General features: G+C 39.6%; 1 protein-coding gene across 1 annotated transcript; it reads left to right on the top strand.

Moving 5' to 3' along the window:
* The first annotated feature begins 125 nt into the window (after positions 1-125).
* Positions 126-13,326, top strand: MED17 (mediator complex subunit 17). Its single transcript, XM_074917212.1, has 12 exons — positions 126-419; positions 765-931; positions 1,287-1,506; positions 2,869-3,005; positions 3,103-3,187; positions 4,346-4,498; positions 5,347-5,477; positions 6,519-6,703; positions 7,264-7,401; positions 8,391-8,508; positions 9,798-9,957; positions 11,837-13,326. Exons 1-12 carry the CDS (start codon positions 188-190, stop codon positions 12,040-12,042), a joined length of 1,932 nt encoding a protein of 643 aa, XP_074773313.1. The 5' UTR covers positions 126-187; the 3' UTR covers positions 12,043-13,326.
* The last annotated feature ends 292 nt before the right edge of the window (positions 13,327-13,618 follow it).

Raw genomic sequence — 13,618 nt, 5'->3', positions numbered from 1 at the left:
CCCGCCCCGCGCTGGCCCCGCCCCGCGCTGGCCCCGCCCCGCGCTGGCCCCGCCCCGCGCTGGCCCCGCCCCGCGCTGGCCCCGCCCCGCGCTGGCCCCGCCCCGCGCTGGCCCCGCCCCTCCCGGAGCCCGCCCGGCACCCGTAGTCGGTGCGGGGGGCGCGCGCGCGGCCGGAGGGCGCTCCAAGATGGCGGGCGTGCCGGCCGTGCGCATCAGCATCGAGTCGGCGTGTGAGAAGCAGGTGCAGGAGGTGGGGCTGGATGGCAGCGAGACCTACCTACAGCCGCTCTCCATGTCCCAGAACCTGGCGCGCCTGGCGCAGCGCATCGACTTCAGCCAGGGCTCCGGCTCCGAGGAGGACGAGCCGGGTTCGGCGGGCCGCGCCTGGGCTGAGCCGGGCGAGGCGGAGGATGAGGAAGGTGAGGGGCGGCGGGCCCGCGGCTCCCTGTCAGTCGGCCTGCGGCTGGGCCCGCAGCGTGAGCTCTCTGGGCGGGACGCGGCTGACGGAGGCCTGCCGAGCTGTGGCGGTGCCCGGCCTGTAGCCCCGCGGGCGCTTGGGTGTGGCTTGGCGTCCCCCGTGGAGTCCCGCGGTTGGCCGTGGATCAGGTCAGGGCATTCGTGACCGTGTCCTGGCAATTACAGTGGTAGAGTGGAAAAGGATAGCTCCAGACGCTATTGCGTTGTATTTCATGCCGTTACGTTCTCTCACTGGTTTTAGAATGAGCCTTACACTGTACCTTTGTTTTCCCTTATTTCATTTCTAGGGTTGGTAAAGTTTCAGCCATCCCTCTGGCCTTGGGATTCAGTGAGAAACAACTTAAGAAGTGCCTTGACTGAGATGTGTGTGTTGTACGATGTTCTTAGCATTGTCAAGGATAAAAAGTTCATGACACTAGATCCAGTTGTGCAGGATCCCCTTCCTCCAAAACAGGTATATTGTACCTAGTTGTGTCATTTGTATGGCTTGATACTAAAGATTTTATTTCACCGCATTTTTTCGTGTATGATACATAAAGATTTAGTAAAATGTTCCTTGTGATGTGCTGGTGCAGTACTTCATGGGTCAGCGTAAGGCTGAGAGTGGCAGGTGATGCTGATTTCAAAGGCCTCTGCTGAAGCTCTAAGCTAAAATACTACTTGTGGCTGTATAATGCTGGTGTGAACGTTATTTTAATCACATTATTGCACATCCAGCAAAAACAAATTATCAGTCACTGTCAGTTTGTTTCCACTAATAATATTTTTTTAGAGTGTGTCAATAGCTTTTTCTCTTTATTTGTTACTAGAATCCTCAGTTTTTACAGTTGATTTCAAAAAAGAAGTCATTAGCTGGAGCAGCTCAAATCCTGCTGAAAGGTGCAGAAAGATTATCCAAATCGGTTGCAGAAAACCAGGAAAATAAGCGACAAAGAGACTTCAACTCTGAGCTGCTAAGACTGAGACAACACTGGAAGCTAAGAAAAGTGGGAGACAAAATTCTTGGTGATCTGAGCTATAGAAGTGCAGGTAAACAGTAGGGTCTTTTGTTTTTCTCAGGAGTGGACATTTATATTTTATTACTTTTTTGTAACTGTAAAAACTGGTGGAATATCACTAATAATAAATAATATAATTTAATAAAAGTTTATTGTAATTTTGAGACAGGATTATAAAAGGAGGAGACTTGTTTTATTATCGGGAAAAATATTGTGTTGTTCTTGTCCTAGAAAGTGATTTTAAAGACTAACTGTGTAGGATTCTAGTGAAGATCACTTTACAGAAACAATTCTGCATTACAGTGTAGTTGATCAGTTGACAGGTAGACCTTGTAAGTCTTTGGCTTTTATCTACATTTGGTCTGTAAAGCATTTAAAAAAAAATTGAGGAGTATGCTGCTTTTTCCTTTGAGCAAAAATCATGGAATATCTCAAGTTGGAAGGGACTCATAAGGATCGTGTCTAACTCCCTGCTCCTTGGAGGACTACCTAAAAAAAAAAAAAAAAAAGACTAAAAGAGTGTAATCAGAGATAGGTTTATTATATCTATTATTCCTTGTGAGAAATGGTACTGAGAATATGATTATTTCATAGATTACAGTAAGAGAGTAACCAGCCCAGAGTTCTAGAGCAAATTATGGAGTGAAAGAGTGAGTACAGAATCTCACAAAACTTCAGATGTAGATGACAAAGCAGGCATCTGAACTGGTTATGCTGGGCTCCTGTTGTCGATGGTGAAGGAGGGGAAGGACAAATTTAGGGTTATTTATCTTGTGTGCATGAAGAAGCTGTAGATGTAACCCAGGATATGTCTCTTTTTAGATGATCTAACCTAAACTAGATGAGCCATACCCTGGATGTAAAAAGGATGCAGCTAGGACAGATGTAAGCATCTGCTTTCATTAATCCCACCTGAATGACTGTACAGTTGCCTTTGTCATAGTTTTAAGACTTCAAGCCAAACAGCAACAGCTTTCCTTTAAGTCAGTAAGGGTGCTGCATCTCAAGCTACTTGCTTGGAAAATTTTGAACGCTTGGAAAATTTTGAACACTTAACTTTTTGTCTTGTTTTAACCAAATACCTTTTTTTTTTCTCTGCATCTACTGACACCATGTTGAAACACTTGGTTTTCTCCCATTGTCATTAAATACTACTTGCTAAGTTACTGTAAACCATTACACATCACACACTAGAGGACTGAGATGCTGTGCTGAAATGAGCTTTCTAATTCACTTGGTTTTTTAATAAATCATTAAGAAATTTGAGACAAGCACAACTGTGGAGGTTTGGAGACTTAGAAATACCTATTCCTCCAAAACAGAGGTAAGAGCTTCATTATTTGCAGAAGATGCTTTATATACAGTATGTATGTCTCTGTCCTTCCTTTGTTAGGCTCCCTTTTTCTTCATCATGGCACATTTGAGGTGATAAAGAACACTGACATTGACCTGGATAAAAAGATACCTGAGGATTACTGTCCTTTGGATGTTCAAATTCCAAGTGATTTGGAGGGATCAGCCTATATCAAGGTTTGCCAGAGAAATTTTAATAATGCAGTGTGTGGGGTTTTTTGGTATCTATGCTTGCGACAAAGAACAACATCAAGCAATGTTCTCTTTTGCCTAGGTGTCTATTCAGAAACAAGCTCCAGACATTGGTGACCTTGGGACAGTCAATCTCTTTAAAAGACCCATGCCAAAATCAAAACCAGGTATAGTTAGCTATTTATTGGTTTTGAACATGTTCTCAAGAAATGGGTTTTCATATGATGTTTATTTGAAAAATTTAGCATATAGCTTGAAAGAGTAGTGAACAAGAATATTTAAACTGAATTTTTCTGTTTAGGTGCTGCTTTGGCTTTGGAAATAGGATGCTTTCAAAGCATAATTCTTCAGTTTTTCATATGCGTTTACTGAGTTTCTGAAACAAAATTACTACATTTGTATCTTAAGTATTCTGAAACACCTTTTGTTAGTCATTGAAAGTTTGAGCACATAACCAAAAGCAAACCAAGGTATTGTGTTTCAGCCAATTACATCTCAATTAGTTCAACTGAACAGAATGACTGTCTATTCACTCTTAACTGTGCCCAGAATGCATCGTTTGTTTCTGGAACTGGTACGTTTCCTCTGGATCTGAAACTGTGCTGGCAGTATGTGCCTTAATTACCAAGAGCTTGCCTGGCAGATAGTATATTGATTTATTTGATAATAATTGATTGATAATAAATAGATTTATTTGTCAATATGTGAAGCTGTAAACCTTTGGGATGAAAAACTCATCCTTTAGGATTAAAAAGAACTGGCAGAATTTCATTTCACAGTGGTCTCTGACACAGATGCTTGTGCTGTCTTGAACGTATACAGGATGCTGTACTACGTAGATGTTTCATGTGGTGCTCAGGGTACACTGTAGAGCTTGTGGGCTTTCTCAGACCAGGATCTTCCAAAAATTTTGGACCTATAAATCCTGTGAAAGCACATACATGAATTTAACATTTTTTGGTGGCTCATTGTAGAGTGAATTCAATAAAACTAGAAGTATAATTGAAAAGTAAATTGCAACTTATGAAGCAGAGGTTCTTAAGCAGAGTTCACAAAAGGCTTGTGAATGTAACAGGTAGTTCCAGAAGGGATTGCAGTTCACAATATACATATATGTAAAGTCAAAGTAAAATGCATTAGCGTTATCCTAGAGTGCTTGTTTAATCTTGAGATAAAATTCAGAAAATATTCAATTTGTATAGAAGATAGATACTGACTACTTTACCTTAGTGCTTACTCAGAGCTACTGCACAGTACTTTGTCTGAACAAAAAGGTAGCTTCTCTTTACTCTTTCCTTCTGCAGACGTTGATTTGTATTTTTCAGGTTCTCCACACTGGCAGACAAAGTTGGAGACTGCACAGAATGTTCTTTTATGTAAAGAAATTTTTGCCCAGCTGTCACGAGAAGCTGTTCAAATTAAATCACAAATTCCTCACATTGTTGTGAAAAATCAGATAATCTCTCAGCCTTTCCCAGGTAAGAAACTTTTAAAGACTTTTTCATCTATAATTATTTGCTTAAACGTGAACTGAAAGTCTGATTGATGTGATTCTGTTAGTGTTCAGGTTTGTTTAGAAAAAAGTAGTCTCTTTGTTTTTCAGAGGTTTTGAAATACAGATTTTCCCAGAATTTGAATTTTGCTTACTAATTATAGAAGAATTCAACTCTTGCACTTTAGTGTCGGATTTACTTGTATCTTATTGTGTGGATTTTGGATTGGTTTTCCTTGTTACTGTGGTTTTTGTCAGCAGCACTTAAAGCTGTCAACTGTAACAGCATGGGCACATTGCAGTTTGGAGCTGTGCATAAGTCATCGCTCCTGAATTGCATGCAGGTGAAATTTAAGACTTCACTTAATGGGTCTTCAGAAGAACAGAGGCTCATATTCTTCAGTGAGTGTAATTAAACAGCATGAAGATGGCTCAGAGTTCATTGGTGAATCCTCGTTCTTACAAGGGGTACACAACTGATTATATCATGGGAAGATTATGTTTCTGGATTGCTTATGATGGTAAATCATTCCTTCTTTGGGGAAGGAATGGGGTCCTGGGGACTTTTTTTTTTTCTGTGGGGGATTGAGTCATAGAAATTGATGTGAAATGCACCTAGTGAGTTAATAGTTGGCCTTTCAATGCTTCACTGAGTAGCAGGTCTTACTTGCCTTTGGTGCTGTGCTCTGCAACATCACTCTTTGATTATTCTCTGATATGGCGAATACTGGTTGTAAAACTACTGTCTATAAAAGGTGAAGAAAAGCAGTTCTTGGTGTCCTCCTTGAAAATTGTTGGTGTCCTCATTTTTATTTTTTAATCTGCTCTGTACAGGTTTGCAGTTGTCTATTTCTTTGTGTCACTCTTCCAATGACAAAAAATCACAAAAGTCTGCTTCTGAAAAACAGAATCCAGAGGATCATCTTTATGTTCTGGAACATAATTTGCATCAACTTATCAGAGAGGTAATGCATTTATGGTCAAGCCCTGAAGAGTTTTTGGGTTTCTGTTGTCTTCTGCATAGTGTGTGGCACTGTTGTAACAACAGAGTACCACTAGAGGCCAGTCACTTTCCATCCATTGTGTAAGGCAACCTACCGTTCAGTTTTAGTGTGTTTAGGTGGTTAGGGAGTTCCAGTTAATGTTTTCATGGAACGCTAGTTCTTTACTTAACCTCAGATCCGGCTGCTCACTTCAGAAAAGCTGTGCAGGGTTTTTGCAGTACAACTCATCAGTCTCCCTTTTGTCTTAGTGTATATTAGTGCTTGTCGAGTACTTTAAGTGAGCATCTGTTCAGACCATACTCCCATGAAGAAAGACCAATCAATTACCATACTAACTTTACTTCTTTTGAGTTCCACTTCTCTGCTTCAGTGTTTTAGATTTTCATATAATCTAGCAGAAGGACCTGTGGTAAAAGACTGAGGTTGTGTCTGTTCAGGAAGGGAGCACAATTTTAGATGTCTAAGCAGTTCTGAAACCATATTCCAGTGTTCATCTCCTTAGAGCATGGCTCTGCAAATCATGCAGTTGTGGGGAATAGTCCAGTGTTGAAAATACTGAACTAGGTTTTATGAAGCTTTGTCTCAGTGCCCCGCTTTGATGCAAATTTCCTTTCTTGACTTTGAACAGGTTACTAAATCTTTTTGTATCTCCAATTTTTATCTCTAAAATGCTTCCTTTATTTTTCTTTGAACATTCTGTCTGTTTCTAGAGATGTATACAGGGCAGACTTATTAGGAGCTACTGCCATCCTACCAAATTTCTGTTAGCTAGCATCTTTTTTTAAAAATCACTTTTGGTAAGGTTTGCATGAACATGGGGGACAAAGTATGAGTGTAAAGCTGGCTTTAAAGTGCTGTCAAATTTATAAAGTAAAAAGTGGCACCTTTTGAAAATGTGTACATTTAAACCTGATATGAAGTAGCATATTGTAGTATATGTACTATTTCTTGCAGATACATTATTTAGCCACTTCTGTTTATAACATCTGTTGTTTGTTGCAGTGTCACAAGCAAACCCTGAGTTCAACAGTGATGCCACATCCAGCTAGTGCGCCTTTTGGCCATAAGAGAATGAGACTTGCAGGACCCCAGGCTTTCGATAAAAATGATATCAGTTCTTTGCAGTCGAATGAAGGACTTCTGGAAAAGATAATAAAGCAAGCAAAACACATCTTTTTGAGGCGCAGGTAGGTCACAAGCTATTCTTGTTAAAGTTACAATAAAATGTACCATTATGTAGAACACAATTGATCTTTTTTCAGTGTTCTTAAAGACTATTTTAACAGTGAAGGAAATCTAGCTAGTTTTAAGTACTAAGAACCAGCAGCATATAATGAAACATGAGCAAACCACACTCAGCTAGTAAAAAAACAAAAAATCAAGATTTCTTGGAGATCTGTAACAGTTATGACAGGCTTCTGCCAATTGTCCCTATTTTTCTTAAACTGCATAAATATTTTTTAGTATTCTTTGCTGTACAGTAGCCAATACTGAGTAATAGGACTTTAATACTGCTGCAGAATGTATGTGGAATATTCAGAGTATACAAGAGTGCTTCATTAGTGCCAGAATGTTGCTGAAATAGAACGATGTGGACCAAAGTTCTGTTAAATTTGCCTTTTTTTCTTTTTTTGGTGTGCCACATAAAAACCCAACCCAAACGAATAAGCCTATTCATTTAATTTAAACAAGGTAACAGCACAAACTGTCTAGATTATTGTGCATGGAATATGTTTTTATCTTCTAGAACTGCTCGAACCATTGACAGTCTGGCTAGTCGTATTGAGGATCCTCAGATTCAGGCCCACTGGTCCAATATAAATGATGTTTATGAATCTAGTGTTAAAGTTCTAATAACTTCTCAAGGGTATGAACAGATATGCAAGTAAGTATGAAAATGGATGTATCTTATAGAAGCATGCGGCAATGGCAGAGTGTTTTCAAGTTGTGTTTTACAGGTTTAGGTTCTCTTCAGACAGACAAGTCTTTGTGTTATTTGTGTATGAGTGTTTGAGTTGGGGGAACAGCTGCCCTAAGAAAACTCTTCACCCACTTTACCCTTTAATGAAGGAACTTAGTAAGTCATTAACTAGCACAGTTTACTTTCAAACAAGTAATTGAAAGTGGCCATTTAAGGGGGGATTTACTTTATATTCAGTTATCTCTATCCAAAGTATTTTTATATGTGCTGGATTCTAAACTTCCATTCTGGTCATAGAGAGCTAGTGGGTGCTCAGCCCTAGCTTGGTTGCATAGGTACTGAAATGTGGAACTCATGTAATTCATGCTATGGACATTGTCATCAAAATAAAGAGATTTCACGTTCCAGAAACATCTGCATGCTGACCGGCAGTGAATTAACTAATGCATTGACAGTGGATGATGAGGTTGTTTCTTCCATTTTGAGCTGTTCTCTCTGCCTGTGTCCACAGCCTGTGTCCACAGTGTGGAGCAGACTGCGGTCATTGGTGCAATTTGCAGTCTCAGTTCCAGAGTACATATGCTGCCCAGGTACTGGCTGTAGGATAGAACAGGCCCTGAGTACACACCATTTTCCTCTGCACCTCTGGAAGGAAACTTGAGTGCAGTGGCAGGCAGGGAGCTGTGAGGCACCTCAGGAGGTGCCTTGACCTGAGCAAGCAGTGGTCCAGGTCTGGGAACATGGCACAGAATATGTTTCCTGCAGTACAGAGGGAGCTGTTGTGGTGAGTGATGAAACTGAAATGTTTGGAATTGCCGTTGTATTCCATAGGCTTTGCACCATCCTCATCTTAGAGTTCATGTCAGTGAATGGGAGGGATTCTGTGTTCTTCCCTTCCTGTTTTCTGAAGTGTTGTAATTAATTCTGAATAAATATGCATCTTGTTTTCAAAGATCCATTCAACTACAGCTGAACATTGGAATTGAACAGATCAGAGTTGTACATAGAGATGGAAGAGTTATTACATTATCCCATCAAGAGCAAGAGCTACAGGATTTCCTTTTATCTCAGGTAGACTCATATATGTTATTGTTACCTTTCTTGTAGTGTTTGGGAAACAGAGGAAGTTAGAATCTCACCTTTATCAATGTCAGAAAACTTCAAATAAAGATAGTGAACATAAAAGGTGAATGACTGAATTTTTCACTATGTTTGTATAGTGACTTTAGGAACTGTTACTAAAATGCCAGTTTTTACTAAGGTCAGCAATAATATTTTTTTCTCTCCCACTTAAAATATATTTCTTCATGCTACTCATTATGGGAGCACTAAGATTTTTGCTTACTTCAGAAAAAGTCAGTGAGAGTCATAGCAGACAATAAGGTATTCAATATATGAACCTTAGTGTAACCAAGTCCTATCTAGAGTAGAGATCTTAATGAACCCACAATTACTGTCATTTCAGTATTGTCTTGTTAATGTTCACTTTGCATCTGCCATTACTAAATCAGCTGATATTTGAATGAACTATGTTTTCCTAATTGCTTAGAGCAAGCTGCTGGTTCTATTCAGAAGTGGCAGACTCCCTGCTATGCATTATAAATAGTCAAAATACAGGTCTTTAATAACAGTGGTTGGCCTGTTGCAGTTATACAAGAGTCCAAAACATAAAACAAGTTGAAACAGATTCTGCTGAGGGTATCTTTTTGTTTTCAGACTTGTTGGTTCACTGAAAACTGCTAAGCAGTGCTAGATATTTCTTTGTTACAAGTGTTCAAGTCTTAACACAGAAAAACATTAGCATTTAAACTTACAAGCTTTTAAAGCTCAGTGCTTACACTTGAGCATTAATGGAGATAATCATGCATCTGAGAACCTCAACCTTTTTTTTTTTTCCCTGAATTTGTTATGATATACTGTCACAGATTTTATATATCTTACAGCAGAGGTCTCATTTCCGTTCAAATAAAGGTTTATTTCAAAGTCCTGTTTGTATCACTTGAGTTAGTTCTTGAGACCTAAATAAAGTTTTCTGTAAATTGAAAGCAATACTTAAATAAAATGCATAAGCCCATATACCTATGAAAAATTAATCTAACTGCATAGGTGCTTAATACAGTGGTCTTCTGTGTCTGCAGAGGAACTAGTCTAAATTCAAGTAACACAAATCTCTGCTAGCACTTACATAGCATATATGTTAAGAAAATAAAAGTTTCTCTGAAACTAGAGAACTTATAAGACAAAGTCACTTTTATAAATAACTACTGTACAGCAGAAGAAAAAAATCTTGGTAAAAACCAGTAAGTAATTCTTTCTGTGGTGTGCAAATAACAGAAGATGACCCTTTTGTTATCTTTCAGATGTCACAGCACCAAGTACATGCAGTTCAGCAGCTTGCGAAAGTTATGGGATGGCACGTGCTGAGTTTCAGTAATCATGTTGGTCTGGGGCCGGTGGAGAGTATTGGCAATGCATCAGCAATAACTGTAGCATCACCAAATGGAGACTATGCCATTTCAGGTAGTGTTTTCTATTGCAAGTGAATGAAAAAATCTTAAAATTCTTAAGTGAATTCTACAAGCTTTTAAAGTGTCTTTCTGAGATTGTTTCTAGAGTATTTTGCTATAAATTGACATTATTCTATAAAAACCTAGAGACATCACTTCTATGTATGGAATTGACACCTAAATTGAATCAATACTTTGCCCAGTAAGCCACTTAATACAATCCTGATTTAATTTAAACAGGCTTGAAAATATTTCTTAGAATTAGCATAGAAAAAATAGATTACAGAAACCATCAAAATATTGAGAGATGGGAACAAGGCAAACAGGATCACAGCTCTGGACTGAACGCGATCAGAGTTTGGTCTCTTCAGGGATCTTCTTGGAAGAATCCTATGGGATGGAGAGAAGAGGGGTCCAAGAGAGCTGGTAGATTATTTTTCTTTTATTTTTTTTCCAAGTATCACCTCTTTCAAGCTCAGGAATTGTCATTCCTGTGTGCAGGAATTTGTGCAAAGGTGACAGAAGATCTGTGTTGATGAATAGGGAGCTCATGACTAAACTCATGACAAAAAGGAAGCTGCAAGAGATTGTAAGCAGGATCAGTTAACCTGGGAGAAAGATAGACTGTCCAAGCATGCATTAATGGGGATAGCAAAGGTAAAGCCCACCTGGAGTTGAATCTGGTGAGGGATGTACAGGGCAACAAGAAGAGCTACAAAAGCTTTGTTGACAGCAAGAGGGGGAACAGGGAAAATGTGGGCCTGCTGTTAAATGGGGAGAGGACCTGGCAGCAGAGTACATGGAGAAGGCCAAGGTACTTGATGCCTTATTTGCTTTGATCTTAAGACTGGCCTTCAGGAATCCCAGGTCTCTGAGACCCATGGAAATTTTGGAACAAAGAAGACTTATCCTCAGTAGAGGAGGATCAAGTTAGAGAACTTCTGAATAAACGAGACGTACACAAGTTCACAGGACCAGGTGGGCTGTAGCCATGAATGCTGAAGGAGCTGATTGATATAATTGTAAGACCACTCTTGATTTGTATTTGAAAGGCTGTGGTGATCAGGAAGGGTTCCTGAGGACTGGAAGAAGGCAGATGTCACATCCTATATTCAGGGACAATCTGGGGAACTGCAGTCCCGACAGCCTCATTGCAATTGCTGGAAAGATGGGGCATAAAAACAGTTCCAGAAGCAGTTTCCAAACATACTAAGAAGGTGTGGGGGGGGGGGGGGAATAGTCAGCATCGATTGATGAGGGAGAAATTATGTTCAATCAGCCTGATAGTCGTCTCTTTTACAAAAGTCTAGCTTGGTAGGTGAGGGGAAAGCTAAGTGTTATTGCCCTAACTGCTTATTTAAAAAACAATCACCACCACCACCCCCAACATCAAAACACAAAAAACCTAAGCCGATAGAACACCACCATCCCTCCATCAATCTTGCAGAATTTTGTGATTAAAAGCAACAACTATCCTGACTGACTTCATTCCTGTCCATTTGAGATAAATCCATTAGAAACAGTATCTTTTTGATCATGTTTTTCAAAAAAATTGTGGGCAATACATCCAAGGTAAGAATTGGCAAAAACCCCTTTGTCCTTCCTGGCATCATTAGGAAGAAATAAATGTATCTGTAAGGTGTATGTGTGGTATTTTTTGTAAGTGTTTTTCTCTGGTTTGCTCTAACCAAGAGCATGCAACGCTAAAGCAACAAAACTACAGAGAAGCAGGGGATGAGGAAGAGAAAATTTAAAAAAGGTAATTACCCTTGTTAGCTTTCAGCATCTTTGGAATTGAGTGGGAGTAATATATAACATATATGAGGAAGGATATTTAATATGAGGAATCTCTACAGTGTAAAAATGCTCATAAAAATCTCTGTTCATTACAGTACGTAATGGTCCGGAAAGTGGCAGCAAAGTTATGGTTCAGTTTCCACGGAGTCAGTGCAAGGATCTCCCCAAGGGTGATGTACTGCAGGACAACAAGTGGAACCATCTTCGAGGGCCGTTCAAGGAAGTGCAGTGGAATAAAATGGAAGGGCGTAACTTCGTGTACAAAATGGAACTCCTCATGGCCGCCCTCACTCCATGCTAACGCTCCGTCAGCCTCTCCATGGGGGCTTTGAATCATTGCTGTGCAGTGAACGAGCACTGCCCGTGCAGCAAAGCGAAGTGGAACTTACGGGGCTATACAAGAAAGCAAAACAATTTTATTTCCTGTACAGATATGTCCACGGTAGTGTTTGTAATAAAACTTTTTTCAGTGACATATAAAATACAGCTTTCAGCTGTATCTTTGCAGATTGCGCTATCTAGAGTAACATAGCTAATTAATGTATTTTTCTTGTATAAAATTAAATGCAGTAGTCCTTTCCTACATGAAAGGTGTCTTCTCAGAGTCATTCCATTTCCCCTCATGCCCCTACTTTTTCTCAATAGATCTTTGCAAGTATTTCTGCAAGATGAAAATTATTAGAATTTGAATTGTGCTACTTATAAGCCTTTTAGTGGCTTATACACAGGGAATGGCTATCTTTGAGGAAGCTAATGAACTCATCTGAGCAGTGGGACACCAGAGGAGGAGCAGAACACCATTGTCAAGAATTAAGGCCAAACAAAACTTAAGAATCAAGGAACAGTCTTCACTGCGTGACATTCTTGAGTGGAAGTTTGTTTGTACACTGATGTGGCTTCTGGGTGACATTTCTTCTTAAGAGATATATTTACTTAGTGATTTGAGTGTTACGAAGTCACAGCTCGTGGCAAATGTCTTTCCAATGGCCATAGAGCCTGTGCGATGTCAGTTACTCTGCTTGTGTTTTCTCTTCTTGTTTTTTTTGTAAGCACATAGAGGAAAGGGTCTTACTCTGCTTGCAAAATTTTGGCAATTGGAGTTCATAGGTGACTTGTGTAAATTCGCATCCAAATAGAAGCAGGTAACTCATGCAGCAGACCTTGCATCTCCACACTCATGCTGTTGTTTTGTTGGGGTTTTTTTCTGCACTGTCACTGATTATCATCCAGAGAAACAATAATATCCTCCTGAAGATCAGCTATTTTGAGTTCTTTTAAAATAAAAAAGTAATGATTTGGGGGCTTTTCCTTGTAATTGTAGCCTTTTTGAAGCTTCTAGTAAGGTGTTGCACAAAGCTTTTCTTTTGTTTGATGATTAATTGCTAAATGTCTTTTTGAAAACTGTCTGTATGAACTGGTTCAGACTTACGTCCATATTGTGTGTTATGAGGTATGTGTGTATATATGTATGTATATACATGAGAACTTCTTGCATAGAGAACATGTTTGAATTGAACATCATACTTGTATGGCAACAGTTGTTATTTTGCTGTATTCTTGAGCAATAAAGAGTAGTTATAGGAAATACGTATTAAGCAACTGCTTGTGGCAAGCTGCTGCTCAGTGTGTTTCCAAAGCAGTGCTTAGATTGGTGTTTGCCAGTGTAGAACATCTTGTTATTTCGATTCCTTGAAATACTTGCTTCTGTGCAACTGAACTATGAGAGAGAAAGGGTTTTCCTTTCAGGTTCTGATGAGTTACACAAGACAACTTACAAAAATTTAAAAATAGTACTTGAAAATAGCCTTTTCATCTACTTGAAAGATGGGTGAACCTTATGCAACCCTGTGATGCCAAGTCCCATATTGCTTGGCTAG

The sequence above is a fragment of the Athene noctua genome, chromosome 1 (assembly GCF_965140245.1).
Source record: "Athene noctua chromosome 1, bAthNoc1.hap1.1, whole genome shotgun sequence".
In the NCBI taxonomy this organism is placed as follows: Eukaryota; Metazoa; Chordata; class Aves; order Strigiformes; family Strigidae; genus Athene; species Athene noctua.
The sequence above is the reverse complement of the archived record's forward strand: the minus strand, read 5'-3'. Positions and strand labels throughout refer to the sequence as shown.

Coding starts and splice junctions, on each gene's coding strand:
- MED17 (XM_074917212.1), top strand. CDS start 188: ATGGCGGGCGTGCCGGCCGTGCGCATCAGCATCGAGTCGGCGTGTGAG. Junction 3,006..3,102: donor AGGGATCAGCCTATATCAAG/GTTTGCCAGAGA, acceptor TCTTTTGCCTAG/GTGTCTATTCAGAAACAAGC. Junction 5,478..6,518: donor TGCATCAACTTATCAGAGAG/GTAATGCATTTA, acceptor TGTTTGTTGCAG/TGTCACAAGCAAACCCTGAG.